The sequence below is a fragment of the Argiope bruennichi genome, chromosome 10 (genome assembly GCF_947563725.1).
Source record: "Argiope bruennichi chromosome 10, qqArgBrue1.1, whole genome shotgun sequence".
Lineage (NCBI taxonomy): Eukaryota > Metazoa > Arthropoda > Arachnida > Araneae > Araneidae > Argiope > Argiope bruennichi.
In genome coordinates, this window is record NC_079160.1 from 32099157 (window position 1) to 32118872 (window position 19716).

The following is a 19716-nucleotide window of genomic DNA, read 5'->3' on the forward strand; positions in this document are numbered from 1 at the left end:
TGCAATCATGGTTCCATTTGTACTTTATCAAAAAACTGTGAACAAAGACACTATGCGATCAAGAATATCCGGACGCTTTCGGATTTACGTATTTTTTAAATGACTCCGAAAACGCTAAACGAACTATCTATAAAATTTGGTCATATAAAAAATCTCTGAAGATTCTGTCAGAGGATATTAAGGGTATTTTATCGACCATACAAATAGTAAAAAGGAAAAGAAAAACAGAATTTGGGCTCATCTTCTACAAGCAGCAGATGATGATTTGAAATTTTAAAGAATAGTACTATTTGCTGAGAATAATTTTTACTGGCAATTTGTAAAATTGGAACTTAAATATGGGAATAAACGATTTATAAAAACGATTATAAGAAACAATGTAGACGGTTTTATTAAAAAATAATTCCATATTTTTCTGCATGTGTATTGTTTATATAAAGCGGAGGTTTCAACCAAATAATAGGAATCAGCAGAATCGGTGATAAACTAACATTAAGGTATCGTATTAACATCTGAATTTATTCATACACGAGAAAATGAGTGTTTTTTTTATATCTATACTTAAAATAAAGCTCAGTGTGTGTGTGTGTGTGTGTTGGCACTCTACTGGCCAGATCGTTTGACCTAGAGCCATCAAATTTGGCATATGTGTTCCTTAGAAATTCAAAATGTGCACCTGGGAGAGAATTTTGAATTAAAATTTTAATTAATGAAAAATTAAGCGAAATTTTAGCGCTTTTCTGCTATAAATTCCGAAAATATTATCGCACAAAATTCATTTTTACATTATATGAAAATTCAAAAAAATAATCTTTTCAATGATGCTAATGTTCTAACCAACAAATTAAATCTCTATTTTTAATGAATTTTTAAAAAAAATATTTAATCATATTTTTGTACAATGTATTTCGATCAAAATGAAAAGAAGATTTAACTTGCGCGTGAACGTTAAGCATGCAGAGGAAAAAATTAGTCTTTATCAACGTGTTGCCATTCCATTGTCAAAAGCTGAAATTAAAAAAATAAGTTAAATATTACTGGAAACCTAGAAAAGTGTAATTTTCAGCACTTCTCTGTATAAAAGGAAATAAATAAGAAATATAATATTTTCTAAAAAAAATTTACGTTTGAAAGTTTTTACATACAGAGTTTTCAACGATGTTTTACAATATTTACATTATTAATTCAATAAATCAGTTTTTTTTTGTGTGTGAAAACATGTTTAATATATATGCTTTTAATTCAGGGTCCCACGGCTAATTTGTAAACCTTTAATAATATAAATACATGTGTTAAAATGGTCTAAATGAAGTAAATAATTGTATTTTATATAACGTGAGTCAATAAATGTTCTAATAAATTGCGAATATGTAGCTTTTATCTGGATCCTCTGCTCTGTAAATCATATTTAACAAAATATTCTTAAAGCACTAATAGTATTTTAAATAAAAAGTGTTGTACTCCAATCAATTAAATCAATCACTAAAACTGACTGACTTTCGAAAATTTGAATATCACTATTTTATAAAAACGGACGATTTTAGATTACCTCCTCGACCGTCTCAAAGAAGTCAATCACCTCCCAGGGTTTCCCAAAAGTGATTGGCATAGATTATGAAAAAGGTGATTGTTTTGAAATTTTAATTTTCAAAAGTTAATAAATCGGTCAGATTTGATAGCAGAGGGTAGAAACACTTATTTCTTTATTTAAAAGTTGGTGTGTAAAGAATATTTTCCGGAATATGAATTCTTCGAACCAAAAGGCCTCACTGAAATTTAAATATCATAATTTTTTGAAGTATATTTATAAACCCAAAAAATAAAATATTATTATCGATATCATTTAAATCTTCTTGAAAATGAAACTAAAAATTGAAATTTGCGATGAATCCGTGAATTTTTGTTGAATAATTCTATGAAATATAAGTTAAGACAATTATTCTGTAGTTCACATAAGACCAAAACTGCTTTTCGTTCTCATACATTTTTTTAAAGGCATGCTTGGCTCCAGTAAAAAAAAAAGTCTTTATGTTAATTGACGTTTCATCATTTCCACTTTAATTTAAAATTGAACTTTACAGAAATAAAGACAGGCATTTTATGGAATGTGGTCAGAATCTGCTTTAAATTTTTCAATGTATGCATGTTTTAATGCCTTTGTTATTCTCTTTTGCCTTCTAACAGTTTTGAAATAGAAAGAAAATAAGAAAAAGGAAATAAAATTTTCTTTTTATTATATCCTGGAGCAAACGGAATCTACGTTCAGCTTCTAACTCCTGGACAAGGTATTTTTCCGTTTGAATTCACCGACAATTCGATTTAATCTTTTGTGTTTCCAATTAACCTAATTGAAAATTATTTTAATATTTCGAATCTATTTTCATTACTTTGAAATGAGATTTAAAAAAGTAAAAAATTATTTTGACTAATAAATATATATTGTTCGTAAAATAAATCCAGTTCTTTTGATACCTATGAATGTAAATAAATAAATTTTTTAAGACCCTTCGTTAATTATATATTGCATTAAAAACAATAAACAAATTCAATAAAATTATTTCTCACATTTAACAAAAAATATTCCTATTATAGTCTTTGCTGTTTCTTTCGAAAATTTTGGCATGAATATCCTATTCGAAGTTCTGTGTATGGTTTGTTTATCAAAACTGATGAGTAATTTAATGAGTTTTTTAAACTGTATAATATTTTAAAGCACAATAATTATTTAATTGATCAAAATGCCCGTTTAATTATTGAATATTCATTGAAAAGTTTGGATACTACAATAGATCTAATTTATTTTAACGATTTTTTTTCTTATATCGTAAAATAGGATAAATAGATTTTTAGTGCAGTAAAATCATCAGAAATAACCGATTTACTGTACAGACAAAATATGAATTAAAAAATATCGTGTATTTCAAACGAGGTAATTTTTAAAAATATTGTTTAAGAATTAAAAGTAAAATTGTGAGTCACATATGATACCAAAATGAATAATATTCTCAATAACTCAGTAAAAATGGAAATTCATGAATGCTATAAGAATTCATTTTTCACTTTAAATTTTTGCTTTAACACTTAACCGTATCTAAAATTTCAAGGAACAGAATCCACATTTGCCTTTCGACTTCTGGACAAAGTGTTTCAAATCCAATTCATCGATAATTAGATTTATTCTTTGAATTTCCTATAAGAATAATTAAAAATATCCTTAATAATTCGAATCGACTTTTTTAGTTATAAATGAGATTTAAAGTAGTTAAAAATCGTTTTATTTAATAAATAGTTATCGTTTGTAAAATAAATCCAATCTTATTGTCATTCGTGATGGTAATTAAATAAGCTTTTTGTAGTCCCTATATTAATTTGAAATTGCATTCAAACAAAATTAAAAATGCAAAAAAAAAAAAAAAGTCTTTTTTTTTTTAATTTTTAATTTGTTTTGTTTGAATATTTTGATTTGATTGTTCTATTCAACGTTTACTATATTGATAGTTTATAAAAACCTATTACTAATTTAATTAAATTATTATTTTATATATATTAAGGTTTTAACCATTTAATTTATTTATTAAAATTACTGCTTGATTATTAATTATTCATTAAAACTCTTACATATTAAACTAAAAATTTCACAATTATTTTAATAGTTTTTTTTTTTTTTTTTTTTACTTTTGTCATTTATTAGTATAAAGGAATTTTTAATGCAATAGAATTACCAGAGTGAGCCATTCGACTATAGCAATCAAATCTACATGAAAAAAAAAAAGATTTTTGAAACGTGGTATTTAAAAAAAATATTGCTTTTAAAAGCTAATGATAAATTGGTGAGCTATATAAAATATGAAATGAATAATATTACCAGCCCTTCAGTAAAAAGGAAAAATCACGAGTTCTGTTAAATTTCTCAAATTCTGAAGTATTATTTCATAATTATTGCATTCCAAGAACTGTATGATGTTTATTATTATTATTATTAAAATTGCATACGAATTTATTGAAACTTTTAAGCAGTAAATTTCAATATTTATGTCACTTCTTTCTTAAACCTTTCTTTAATTATCAATTATTCATTAAAATTGTTACATATTAAAAATAATAACTTAATTCATTTTCAATTCAAAAATTAAAAAATTTCTCCTTTTTTACAATTTCCATTTTACTTAACCAGTATTTTTGAATAGATCGAATCTGTACTACGGCACGCTAAACATGTAATAAGCCAATGTTCTTTTAAAGAATGAAATATGGTGGATTTAAAAAAAAACGATTAATATTTAAATGTTTAGAACTGATAACAAAAACATACATTTAAAGGGAGACATTGAAAGAATTGAGTCACATTGGAAATTCATATCAAAAAGAAATAAAAACTTATAATTATTTACAAACTAAAATTTAATACGCTTTCGATTGAAATTCCTTCTCGCTGAATATATTCATATTAGTAATAGATTTTTGCCTCAACATTTCAAATATTTAATAAATACAAAGATTATTTTCAACTTCAATAAAACTAAGCTTTTTTCGAAAAAAAAAAAAAAAAAAAGGTTTTATAGTTTCATTTCCTGGTCGATCCTAATGTATGAGTTGCTGCAAAATCTGTGGTAAAGAAATTAGTATAATTCCAATATACTTAAAAAATGATTTCATTCAACAAAACTTTTAGAAGAAACAAATATGTTTAATGTAAGTAAAAGCAAAGAGATATTACAGCATTAAAAATGAAACAATTTTATAAATTGAATGATGAAAATGCAAGAAAATTTACATATCCAGATTTAAATAGCGTTGCAATTTTGGGGGCAGACCAATCTTCTTAATGCCTTCTGGAAGCCATTGATTATTTTCATAGAGGATCCTACGTACTGTAATTCTGCTATAATGCTGCAGTGACCGAGGTTCCAGGGGGTAATCCAATTTATCAATAGCTTGTGAGTAGAAGTTGTATACTTCTTTTATTTTATTTGATGCGAGTCCAATCTTTTCAAAAAAGGTCGTCATTTCATCTATATTTAAAAATCTGTCAGGGACAGAGTTCCAAACCAATCGTACTGCATCCAATGAAGCTGAGGCATTACGCCACTTTTGTTTATAAAACCAAAGCAATTGTAGTAACATGATCTCTCGCTTGCCAAACTCAAAGACTGAAAATGGGTTGTAAGGTATGAGGGAACTGAAAGAAAAAAAAAGTGACAATATAAGAAAAAAAATGATGTATTCATATATTCAAATTTGGTGTCGGTTTGGTATTCCTTTATGAGAGAAATTTTACGTTTCATACAGGATTTTTCTTTTTACATTTTAAATGATGTTCAAAGATTTAAAATGTTTTAAATGATGTTTTACATTTTAAATGCGTTCAAAGAAAATCCACAATCCAAATTAAAGAGAGACTATTAGAGTAAGTTCAAGAATTCTTTGATATATATATATTTGCATATTTTTAAATGAAAACAATAACAAATCGTATAGACATAATCATGTATTCAAAAACAGTCAAAATACAATGAAGGTATTACAAAAATGATCACTAAAGAATAATAGAGTGGTATCCATTAATGGTCTGGTGGTTGGTATTTGGTGGTTGGATTTAAAACGACAAAGGCCTAAAAAAATAATGAATTACCTATTAATCCATTTGTTTGTTCGTTTTTCAATTTTTTTCCACAGGGCTTGTTGGTGTCTGGCCTTTTCTTATCGTATTATATAATTTTAACTGAAACCTACCCATTGAATGCATATATAGTTAGTGCAAGTGACTAAAAAGTTTTCATAAATTTCTCACCGAATATTTCGTATAATATGCTTTAATGTGACTGAAATTATTTTCACGTTAAAAACTTTTAATCTCAAAATGTTATCAAAAAAATTCAATAAGAAATAATAAAATTATTCTTATTTATAAAAAAGTGATTATCAAATTTGAAGAGCAGAAATTTTTCATTTATACTTCATAATTTAATGTTTAGGCTCTTTACAGTAAATAAAAATTGTTAAAAGTGTTTCACTATAGAATAAAATAGTTTTTTCACATTAGTATGAGGTGACCGCATTTTTTGTGCCTCTTTTAAGACCACTTGTAATCCAAGTCCGCATTATTATTATATGTAAAAATCTCTTTCCTTCGTTCTTGCTTTAAATAAATAAACGAATCCTGAAGCATGGCAAAAGTGCCTAATTTTTTTCGAATACGATAATTATATACATCTAGAGTGAGATAAAAGAAACATTTTATGATATTCTCATATGTGAGGATCTGATATTTTGGGGAAAAAAAAGATAGAGAATATAAGATTGCCCTTTCGTTTTAAGGGCAATGAATACCAAGACTACAAAAACCTTTTATCGTAGGCGATGAATAACAGGCAATTAGATTTCTATCTTTAGAGCAATTTTACTTATTACTAAACAATGTTAAATGACAATTTAAAATTTTACACAAAAAGCCATTTGATCAAAGAAATATTGGATTTTATATAATATACTAGGCACTTACAGGACCGCATCTGATAATATACTATCACTTACACTTACAATCATTACTTTGAAGTATTCATAGAATAAGACATTTGAAATTAAAATGTTCATCATGCAAAATTTATTTATCTAAAACAGATAAAAAGAAATACATGTAAAAACACAAAAGAAAACAGTTCATAGAAAAGTATTATAGCAAATCCCTGTTGACTATAATTTAATAATAGAACTGATTTTCATAATTACTGAAATCGGGAATGTACTTAACGCTTTAAAATGGATTAAAAGCTTTGTTAGTTAGTACCTTATATTTAACTGTTAAAATCAGAAGTATTCTTTATCGGAGGAAACGATAACAGTATTTTTATTTCTTTACATAATAAATAATTTTAATTAAAGCGCATTGGTGTAATAATTGCTGATATCTATGTGTAGAATATTACGCACAGACAACGAAAGAAATGCAGCACGTATAAAACATTCATGTTAAAGAGAACATTCTTGGCATATAAAAAATACACAAACAATGCATTTTTTATATTAACAAACTATAAAAGTAGATTTTACAATTCATTTGCAACCATATAACATGAAGAAAATGTAAGGTACTAAATTAAATTTCAGAACATGCAGCAACATTCGTTTCGGTGTTTAAAATTTCTTCTATCCAATCATAAAATAATTTAAGAAAAAACATCTCTATATGTCGTATATAATTTATAGGTAGATTTTGATGTTTTATATCACGACATTGAGTTCAAAATTTGAAAAGTAAAAAGTAACATTTTTATGTTTGTACTTGATATTACAACTACAAATTATAAATTTGAAACTACCTTTCATTTATATTTTAAGATAATCTAACTTTAGATTGAAAAAAAAATAATTTAATGCTTAAGTTTATATGAAGTTTCTGATAAGTTTTTGACTATCCTCAAAGAAAAATATTGCTTCAATTTTGATATCCACATAAAATAATCAATAAACATACATTTTAATCTAATTTTTAAATTATAATCAATATCTTTCTTATATATATGCATACATGAAAATTATCTTTTCATTCAAAAAATGCAAATATCATTTTCAGATATCTAGATATTACAGATATAGTATTAAAAATAAAAGAATATAATATGCTTACCTGATTTCATAAGCAATTGTAAGTTGCCAATATTCCTGCCAAGGATCACAAAATTTAGGGCCGTCCAGGTACTTCAAAACTTCCCTTATGGATCTGAACGATACATCAAAAAAGCCATACACGATGAATTCACAACACCAGGACATCGTTTCTTGTTTCCTTCCAGCCTGATGAACATGGTAGAGTTTATTGCCGAAACTTTTAGACTTATTATTACAAGGCATTAATATCCCGAAGTCCATCATCATCAAACATTTAGTGAACAATGCGGAATAAATTAATCCTTGAAGACTGCAGTCAGCAATACAACTGATGATGAATTCAGGCAAAGGAAAATATGTATGAAATCTAAAATTTATTTTTGCATCTAAGTTTATCCGTCATTTTAAAATTTAAAATTTGTTATGTTTCTTTTTACAGTGGAAAAGTTTTTTAAAAAAAACCACTTTCAAACGATCATTTCAGGTTCTACCGGCTCGTTTATATTCCATACAGTAAGAATAGTAGGAAAACGTGGCTGGTCTTACAAAAATGGACACAACTATGTTCTCATGCGTTTTCAAGCTAGTCCGAGGAATGAATGAAGGAAAATGAACGTTCTAGTTTGGCTATAGGGATGAACCGTTAGCGAATGAACGGTTCGAAACGAACGGATCTTCTAAAAGAGCGAGCCGAGCCAACGCAGTATTTTCTGAAAATGTCGATTGCCACGAAAGACTACATTAGAAAGGGTGAGAAACACGTGGGGGTTGGAGGGGTGACAATACATTCGACAAAAGAAAGGCAGTCGACCTTGATGGCATTTTCTCAGTGATTCCTGCTTCTTTCCGATGAAATGGAGGGTTGTATAGAGAGGGGTGGTTCAATTCAATTGATGTTTAATGTTTTATCTTTACTTAATCTAACAATACAAAGAAAAAAAGACATTGGCGGAGGAGGGATATGTTTTTAAAATACCCCAAGAATGAATAAAGTGCGTGTTATCGCAAGGCCCTCGTTCTTGTGATTTGAGGAGAATGAAAATAAAATAACGACAGTGATGATAGTTGGATATGGTTTTCAAATGCCCCAAGAAATAATGAATTGTGCGTTAATCAGAAGAAACTCGTGCCTGTGATTAGAGATCAATGGAAATGAGCTCGAACGAGGGATTGGGGAAAAAAAAAAAAAAAGCTAAGGTGAAATGCTTTGATTTTGACTCTCCAAAACACATTTAATTTTCTCGGCGCAGTTTAGTTTAGTTTAGTTTAGTTTAGTTATATATATATGTGTATCATATGAAAGCAATATTAAGGCTATTTTGAAATGTTTCGTGGCCAGATGAAGAAAGTGTCTCCATAACTAACGGCGCTCTGAACGAAACGATATGATTTGCTTACTCGTGTTAGATCATTTATTTAAAAAATATATAATTACACTTTAACAGTTTTCAGTTTTTTTCTTTTAATTAATATATTAATCAATAAAAAAATGGCAGCAGTAGTGCTGTGGCATGCCGTCGGAAGGTGGTGGGAACCCCACAGTCTTAGATAACAGGACATTCTTTTCAAGATGAGATGACATTGCAAATTAAATCTGCACAGGTTCAACTAGGAACGTAAGAAAAAGATGATTTGTTGTGCACCATCACTCACTTTACGGGAGCAATTTAATAATTTTTTTAACCGCATTCAGATGAAGAGACCGACATTCTAACTAGTATTCGCTCTTTAATCTTTTGTACCATATCAGCGGGTGTACAATTATTTAAGAAGGTTTTAAACTGAGTATATTTATATCGAAAACAAGCAATTTAAGGGGCTACCAAAGCAACACTTTTGGAACAATTTAACATTTCCAATGCCAAGCACATCAGGAGTGCCCCCCTTGAATCTTACTCGCATTCTCATTAATAAAGATATTATCCGCTTTCCCACCGCATAAAATTGCATGGAATAGGTGAACAATATTTAAGAAATATACAACTTTGGAGTTTTAGCGAGAATCTATATTTTATTCAGTGAACTTTCCTTGCAAATTGTATTTGGATTTTTTTTTTTTTTTTTTTGATGATTTGAGTCAAAATTTGAAACGGAACCACAGTTGTGGTAACAAGATTATATACCAAATTTCATTGATTTCAGTTACTGCATTTACATGCGTAGGGAAATACAGACGGCCGAACGTTTAGTCGGATTCAGTAAGAATCCTGTAATCCTGCAGTAAGATCTGCATTTCAGGTACTGATTTTCCACACCAAATTTTTTCAGCTTTCTATTTTTTTATAGTTATCAAGTGTTAATTATACTCGAACAACCAACCGTTCAGACTTCCTCTTAATGGATTGCGTTCAAAATTAGATAGTAGATGCATGTATTTGTAGATATATATATATATTATATGCATTTGTAGATGTAGATGTAGACCAAATTCTATCCATCTAGCTCAAAATATTTGTGAATTATTTTGTATTTTAGAGATGCAAACGGCAGTGCAAACATACGTTATATCAAAATAATTTTTCTTTTTGTCAAGACCGTCTGAACCGTGAAAATTAGATCTAAATCTCAAATTGGAAGTTTTTGATGATTTAATTTTTTTCTTTGTTCTTCGTGTTCAAGAACACTCCATCGAATATATACTGAAGTGTAAAAAGTGAAATCCAGGAAGGAACCAAGAAATTTGTTCAGGGAATAATTTTTCCTCTTCCAATTTTTTAAAAAATATATAATAATTACTAAAAAGAAAAAAATATTTAGGAAATCGAAGATTGATATTATATATTAAAGTTTATTAAGATTGAAGTTTAGATGATGACTGATTTTCGAAAAGCAGCACTCCGAAATTCATTTTTCATTCATACTATAGACATATACCTGAATATCATGTTGAAAACTATCGAATTAATTATAATAAAACTTTTCCTGGATAAGATAGCATCAGGCTTCTTCCATTAAATTGTCACTTAAACGAAGAAATTAGCAAAACTAACCAACCTTACTACACTCAAAATAGCATGTGAAATATAAATTCCATAAAGCACAATTAAATATCCATTGATAGGGAAGAAAGAATTGAAAAAAAGAAAGAGCAAAATTTTTCAGAACCTTAGGTCCTAAATTTAACTGCTATTCCCCTATTTTCCCCTGCTATCTGAATTAAGATTTCTGAGCTTTTCAGTAAACAATTGATTTGTTTCATTACAACTCCAAATTTTTGAATTCACATTTTGTAAATCTTTCTCAGACATTTCATATTGAACTTGAAGAAAATAGGTTTCACTCAGCATAACGAAATACGGCTTTGAGGAGCTGAATCCCAAACAAACAATGTGTTTTGATGTCACTTTTTCTAATGTCGCAATTAATGTCTAATGAATTGGATACGGCATTGATTTTTTTCTTTCTTTCGAACGGGCATGGCATATGAGAAGGGGAGGGGAGGGGAGGGCTTGCTTTCGACAACTAAATAAATTGGTCTGAATATCCATAAATCTGAACGATGTAGAACCTTCTGGAAGATTCGTAAGTGGACGATGTTCCTTTTAACGAAGGAAGAGATAATGGTATTTTGTGAATGCGGGAACTTCTGCGGGAAATTTTGAAAGAGAAGAGGGGGCTTCAGAAACGTCATGTGCCAAGGGGTTTGTTCTTTCTTCTTATGTTCTTAACGGTTTTCGGAGGGGTCTTTTCAATATATTCGTATCTCTAGGAATGATCTGCCTTTGTTATGTTAGCGTCATTTATTGTTATCAGCCAGAGTGTCCATGAGAAGAATGGCTAACATGTGTTTCCTTAGAATTAGAGCGATACATTCCAGGAACGTCAATTGTTATCTCTTGCTGGAGAATGTGAACCACATCAGCTCTATCCCCATACGACGGGAAAAGGAATGACCTATAGAAGGTCGTGAGGAGACGCTGTCCGAAATTTATGAAAGTTTGTTACTTTTCATTTCTCGATCAAAGCCAAAGAAGGAAGAGAAAAGACACGTGCGTACTGCTTCAGAAAGTTGAGAATAAGCTTTATTTCTATTTCGGATGAATTTATAGTTGAAAGGTAAACAGGCATCGATTGAAATTTAACCAATATGGTTATTTCTTAACTTTACTAACATATGGAGTAAGAAAAAATATAGTTTTTTTTTTCTCCCTCATTCTTTACGAGTTTGGTCTCTCAGGAGACATATTGTAAACTTTAAAATAAATTTTGCGTTTTTAGCCTTTCCTCAAACTTCAAAATTTTGACGAATTTTTTTAAAAATTTATTTGTTATTATTATTTTAAAGCTGTCCTTTTTTCTATGGATTAATTTTCTATAATTTTATTCTGTTATCTAAGAATGCAAATTGATTAAGTAATTTCAGGTAAAAGTATCTCTATAGTCTTATCTCAATTTTATGAGCATCTTCCTCGATTGTAATTAAAATCCATTTCCCCCTTCATGTCTTTCAATATGGATTATCTGATGATTTCTTCAGTCATTTAAGAATTTTTAAAATCCGTCAATACAGTCCCAAAATCGTTTCTTTCCCGCTTATAGAAATGGTTGTATATGCATTTTGATGAATCACTCTACTTAAAAATGTGTTAAATTGGCAACAGCTTTTAAATTCTTACTGTTTGGCCATAACACCTAAAGAGCCGATGCTATACACCAGCCCCATTGTTTTCAAGCTATGTTGTAAATGATGAGAAGTTGGAAAGTCCAGTTTGAGCTAATGGAAATTCCCAATCATTCATCGCTTCCTTTATTATAATTCACATAGAATAATGATTTTAGTCTTTAATGTTCAAAATATTACGAAGTTTGGAGAGTGGATAGCGTATTTTTGTGTACATTTGAATACTGCTGTTACGAGATTTCAAAATTATTTAGTAAAACTGATATTCTCATTTAAGAAACATAAAGCAGCAGACTATAAGAGAATTATGCGTATTATAATATTTCATATAAACATGAGTTTTATATTATTACATTATACTAGCCGCAGTACTCGTGGTCCCGTCATCATTCATTCGGTTTGTTTGTTTGAAAATAAAGCAAAAAAAAAAAAAAAAAACGTTTCTACGTTTAACAGATTTCAATATTCTTATAATCATCCTTCAAGATTCTTAAACGTAGTAGTTAGTTAATTACTACGCTAAAGATTTAGGATAAACGAAAGTTTTAGTTTTGTATTATGGCACATAGCAATGCAATTAAAACTGGCAAAATTATTAAGTAAAATAAAATTTTATTTAATGAACTCAACCTGAAAAATAAAATAAAAAAGAGATATGATAATTGCTGACTTCAGGTATTGATCGCGGAGTACATGAACTCGAAGTTCTCAACCTCCGCTTCTAATAATGTTGAAAGAAAATGCTGAACATATGTGATTACATGGAAGATTTTGATTTTAGAGAAAAATTAAAACTTTAAACTTCCTAATAAAAAGTTAAGATTCGTATATGCGAGGAGAATAAAATAAATTGTAAAAAAAAAAAAAGAAGGTTAGTGGAGAAAAATTTATTTAATAGAAGTTCGCACTATCATTTCGCGGATGGTTCGATTCCTGGCAATTAGAGATGATATGCTAAGTGAACACGTTACAATTTTTTAATCAAACAGTTGAAGACATTGCAATAATTTTTTAAAAAACAGTGTTTAATTTATATCTGCATGTGCATATTTTTGCTTTTATTCTATGTATTGTAAATAAAAGTATCTTTAGAAAGCAATTTAATATTAACTTTGGCAGAAATGCGCGATTCATATACGTGATTATAAAATGAACTACTTTTAACATTTCGATATCACCGAACAAATTTTGTTTAAATTAACATTGAAAAATGATTAAAAATGAGAGAAAATTCGCATGAAAGTGGAACTGATATCACTATAAAGTTAGCATTTTTTTTTTTTAAATTTTAAGTTGGTATAAACATATTTTTTTTTTGTGGCGATTCATTCAAAAATAAAAAGTTTAGAAAAGGAAATTTAAAATGGTAAAAAGTAGAAATGGAAATTTACTCAATACAGAAAAATTATCATACGCAACTATTTGTCTGATAGTACATTCTCCAATAATCATTAATTCAGAGAATGGATAAAGTTATAGTCGCAATAAAATGATTTCGTTCCAAATAAATTTGCCCGAGTTATCAAACTGCATACCGCGCAGCTCTTGATTTTCAAAATTAAGTTTAACACTTATGTTCATTTTGTATAGTATACCATACATACAAATTTATATTATTTTCAATTATTATTCATTATTCAATTTTAATTCAATTATTATTAATTATCAATTTAATTCAACCATAATTCAATTATTAACCCTAATGTTCATTTTGTATAGTATACCATACATACAACTTTATATTATTTTCAAAAAAGCAATCTTGCCACGATAAGGATTAAAAAAACACCCCGAAATTTTAATAAAATTATTCAATTAGCTCTTTATTTTCAAAATTAAGTTTAACACTTATGTGCATTTTGTATAGTATACCATACATACAACTTTATATTATTTTCAATTATTATTCATTATTCAATTTTAATTCAATTATTATTAATTTATTTATCAATTTAATTCAACCATAATTCAATTATTAACCCTTATGTTCATTTTGTATAGTATACCATACATACAACTTTATATTATTTTTAAAAAAGCAATCTTGCCACGATAAGGATTAAAAAAACGCCCCGAAATTTTAATAAAATTATTCAATTAGCTCTTGATTTTCAAAATTAAGTTTAACACTTATGTTCATTTTGTATAGTATACCATACATACAACTTTATATTATTTTCAATTATTATTCATTATTCAATTTTAATTCAATTATTATTAATTTAATTATCAATTTAATTCAACCATAATTCAATTATTAACCCTTATGTTCATTTTGTATACTATACCATACATACAACTTTATATTATTTTCAAAAAAGCAATCTTGCCACGATAAGGATTAAAAAAACACCCCGAAATTTTAATAAAATTATTCAATTAGCTCTTGATTTTCAAAATTTAGTTTAACAATTATGTTCATTTTGTATAGTATACCATACATACAACTTTATATTATTTTTAAAAAAGCAATCTTGCCACGATAAGGATTAAAAAAACGCCCCGAAATTTTAATAAAATTATTCAATTAGCTCTTGATTTTCAAAATTAAGTTTAACACTTATGTTCATTTTGTATAGTATACCATACATACAACTTTATATTATTTTCAATTATTATTCATTATTCAATTTTAATTCAATTATTATTAATTTAATTATCAATTTAATTCAACCATAATTCAATTATTAACCCTTATGTTCATTTTGTATAGTATACCATACATACAACTTTATATTATTTTCAAAAAAGCAATCTTGCCACGATAAGGATTAAAAAAACACCCCGAAATTTTAATAAAATTATTCATTGATGATCTTCATGGTAATTAGTGAATTTGGCGCAATGTCTTTTAGTTACTTTAATATTTATAAGGTTTATTGAATTCTTTGTTGAGATAAATTTCAATAAAAATAATATATTAAAAACTATAGATATAATAGTAGATCTTTGAGAATGATTTTCATAACACTTCTCATAAATAACATTTGTAAACATTTGAAGGTCCTCATTTAGAGACTACATCATTTTACTAACATTTTGAGATCCTCTGTCTTTATCTTTTTCTAATAACATTTTTTTTTTTTTTTTTTTTTTGTCATTTGACGACAATCTACAAGCTAGGCCATTAAAATTATAGTTATTTAACTTGATATGTACTTTAGAGGGGAAGAAATGCACACTTCAGGAAGATTTTTTGTTTTGATATTTTGATTAGAGTTTTAATTAATTAAAAGTAAATGAAATGTCCGCATTTTCCGCTACTATTCCTGAAATGATAATAACACATAACAATGATAATGGCACACACATGACAATAACGCAATGATAATTTTTACATTAACATAAAAAGATAATGTTAAAATTCAAAGCATTATCTTTTTATTATAATTTTTTTTCTATTCTAAATCAATTTTAACAAAAATATTTTAAGCCTGTTTTGTAGTATTAAATTTCATTGTTGAAGCAAAATTCAAATCGTTTTAATTGTTTCTATAAATATTTCAGCCTTTCTCCCATTATTTCTGAACAAAATAGGAGGATTTGGCTTCTTTTTCCATGTTGAGTAGTTTCCAGTATGAAATAGGGTTTTAATGAAATTGTCCTTTCTTACAATTAAGGTTTTAACTTCAGAATGAAATAATGGCGGCATTCATGTCATAAAACTGAAAATTTAAATTCATGGGTAGAAAATTAAGGAAATGCAACCATTGCATGCAACCAACCACAATGAACTGAGCGATGTGAGGTTTCTCAATTAATAAAAATAATGTATGTATCAATGTTTAAAGATGTTTCCTGAGGAAGCGTGGGAAGGCGTGAGTAATAATATTAAATATTTAAGCAAAATTTCCAACAGCCATTAATAATGGAACCACCTGGTCGACAAAGACGGTTAGTATTTCATAAAAAAGGGGAGGAATTGCTGGTTATTTCCCTTTCAAGTAGTTTTATTTGTAATTTATATATAATTGGTGGAAATTATTAATAATTAATTACCTGGATGGTAAAATATTGAGTTAATACTCACAAAACGTTTAATCCTCTTGACAGCTTTTGCATTAAAAAATAGTGTACACTTAAATAAAAATATATCTTGAGTAATAAATAAAAGTTAGCCAGTTTAAATATATTAAAAGAAAATCCTTCGTATTTTGACAGAGTTTAATTCACTTGATTTGGTAAGAGGAATTTATTAAAATTATAGATTATTACGCACGATGTTTTTGTATTTAAAAGAAAAAAAAAATCTATTTCACCTCACATTGTCTTTTGGAATTATACTTTCAATTAGTAAGTACTTTGCTTTCTTGTTTAAATGATTTTGGTTCCATTTTAATGGTATTTTGTGGTTTGATTTGCTGTGTTTTTATCTGGATTGATTTTACTTGTTTTGGTATAATTTTTTTATTCCTGTGATACTAATTTTGTCTCCAAAACCTCAATTTTCTCTGATTTTCGGGTCACGAGGGGTCAGTTTGTTGGACGAGAGTCAGACCCTTGTTTGAATCCTTGACTGAGGGTGACCCTTGTAAAAGTCTTCGGGCCGGATTCATTTTCTTTCTTTCTTTTTGAATTTTGACTATAAACTTATTTCTAATTCTATTTTGGTTGAGGTCATTTGTGTTTTAGTTATAGCAGCTTTAGCGCTCTCTAAGTACAATGTATATTTTATTATATAGATTCAGGAAATTTTATATAGATAATTTTCATATTGTTTATTTCTGGATTGATAGTTGCTTATATATATATATATATATATATATATATATATATATATATATATATATATATATATATATATATATATATATATATATATATATCAAAATGAGAAATTTAAGAAGGATTTGTTGTGAAAACATTTGACATTTTCATCAACCATTAATCACAATGGTCGCCAAAGGTGGCAAGTTTAAAATATACGACTAAATATATCAAAAACGTTTTCAAATCGTATCAACTCTCACTGCCAAAGTATGCCGAATATAGTTCTCAAATGAAAATTAATAAACTTTAAAAAGAAATCTAAAATAGCAACATTCTATTCTAAAAAAGTACACCTGAACTTAACTATTACCATCACAGACGACTCCAAATGTTTTGAGATAAATGACTCATTTAAATGTGCATTTCAGCTAATTAATAACACAAAAGTCAATAAGACAATTTAACTGTTGATAAATTTGCTACTATTTGAAATTAAATCTGTTCAAAACTTTTGATAAATCTGGTAATCAAATAAATAATTCATATACACATGAAATAAATAACTTAAGAAGCCTGATATAGTTATAAAAATACATTTTATCTTATATTTAAAAATCTAGTATTCTCGTTTATATGCAAACTTTATCTTTTCATACGTAAATATAAACGGAAGATCTTGACTATAAAACATACATGCTATCTAAGATCTGTATTCTTTTTACAGAATAAAAATACGCAAGGACTGATAAACCAATAAAATGAATTTTGTTTAAAAAATTTTAAGATAATTTACATTAGAGATAACATTATTTTTTGTATTAATAGCATATTTCTTTCTCCCAAATATACGTGTGTTAAATTTAGTATCTCTACATCCAATGGTCGATATTTTAAATAGATTGATAGACGAATATATATACATCCACTGGAAGAAAATCTTATTTTGTTAATTAAAACTTCTAGATTAAAGTCTGAATATTCCACACTTTAATTTTTGAATAATTTTAAACGAAAAATTTGGAAATACCTGTGAAATTTAAAGTATATGCTTCCGTGTTTAAAGTCAATTTTTTCCATTCCCTCCCCTCCCCTCTCCTTTGTGTGTGTGTGTGTGTGTATGCGCCCGCGTATGATATCAGGTATTTTGTTATTTAAGTTCCTAAATCAGTCCTTATTTTATTTTATGAATTAAAAATAAAATTCGGGATATTTTAATGGAACATTACAACTGAAAATGGAATAATAATACGTAAGAAAGCATTTTTTAAACTTTTCCCGAATTTACTATTTATTTGATTTTTATAATATTGCAATATATTGAATATTATTTTAAAATATTCTTAGTGTGATTTCTTTTATCTTTTGTGACATTGTTACAAATTTAGATAATTTTTAAACTCTGTATTCTCTTATTTTTCCATTGATGATGTAAATTTTGAAAGTAGAATGCATAAGAAGCTTATAAAGAATACTTATGATAAATATTAATCTCAAAATGCATATGCAGGTAAGTTAACATAATATTCTAATTGGATGAAGAAGTATTTAAATATGACGAGTCTGATTAAATGACAAATCTTAACAAACAGTGATTAGTTAAAAAAAGCAACAAAGAAAACTACCCTCAGTTCTTGATAATTTTTAGTAGTTGTAGAAAGGTATTTAGTTTTATATTGTCATTTATGACAGACGGCCCTGCAGTCCATTTATTCAAGTCATAATCAAATATTTATTAAATTAATTTTGGAATTTTATTCTAGTAATATTCCTAATTACAAGTTATTCGTTATGCTGTTTTATAATTCTAAAAAATTTGGAGCCTTACAGTTTAAAAAAATATATTTCCTCCTTTTACAATATTGTTTAGAGTGTTATAGAAAGTTGTCTTTTGTTTTTGATACTCTGCTTAAAATTAATTTTACGTTTTGACTGTGCACTTTTTTTATTTGTACAATATTGAAATGGACTTTTTAGAAAGGGACATAATATTGCGACTTCAGTTTTCAAAATTTACTACTTAAAATTGCTGAATAAAAATCAATTAAAAAATTTGGAGATGAAAAGGGCTTTGAAATTTACATTACCTCAGGGCCCCTGGAAGGTTTAAAACGGCCATGAATTCTTCTGAAATAAGAAATAATTACAATGATTAAAATATGGAAAAAACGCATAGCTAATCAGTAAACATTTCAATTAGGTGTAGATGTATATTGTTGAAGAGTGTATTACTAGAACTTCATTCAAAACTATTTTTAATGATTTATTGTAAATATACGAACGATCTTCAGCAAAATTAAAGTTACTGAAGAACATATACTACATATATTAATGTAAAAATCCTTTTTCTTAATTCTATTTTATTTTTTAACAGTAGATTTGGATTATGGTTTAATAAATAGTGCAACTAGAAGAAAATTAAATTTGAATTCAGCTAATATCTCCTACAAATTTTCGCAGATACAAATGATCAGTTAGCAAAATATTAATATACTTCTGATTTAGTAAGTTGCTTATTTTATGCACCGTATACTTACAATATTTCATATACAAAATGCAAAGTCATACAATGAACAAATAATTTATCTTTATCAGAGTACAGATTAAAAAAAAATGTAACAATATTTAAATTATATCTACGATGACAAACAGAAAATTTTAAATTTGTAATGGCTTTCTACTCTGGAAACTGATTTTTTTAAAATTGATATAGCATGGAAATTTATATCTTTAATTGGAAGCTTTTCTTACTACTTACGGAATTTCAAGAATTGCTTTTG

At 27.2% G+C, this 19716-nt stretch overlaps 1 protein-coding gene across 1 annotated transcript; it reads right to left on the bottom strand.

Annotated features, from left to right (window-relative positions):
* Positions 1-4770: 4770 nt before the first annotated feature.
* On the bottom strand, positions 4771-19090 carry LOC129987491 (uncharacterized). The gene is made up of 3 exons (XM_056095466.1): positions 19024-19090; positions 7628-7794; positions 4771-5179 (listed from the first exon to the last, which is right to left on the bottom strand). Exons 2-3 carry the CDS (start codon positions 7771-7773, stop codon positions 4771-4773), a joined length of 555 nt encoding a protein of 184 aa, XP_055951441.1. The 5' UTR covers positions 7774-7794; positions 19024-19090.
* Between the last annotated feature and the right edge of the window lie 626 nt (positions 19091-19716).

What these genes read in the sequence shown, in the direction of transcription:
- LOC129987491 (XM_056095466.1), bottom strand. Translation starts at nt 7,773, where the DNA reads ATGTCCTGGTGTTGTGAATTCATCGTGTATGGCTTTTTTGATGTATCG. An exon ending in ACAATTGCTTATGAAATCAG is followed by an intron (nt 5,180 to 7,627) that starts GTAAGCATATTA and finishes TTTTTCTTTCAG; the next exon opens with TTCCCTCATACCTTACAACC.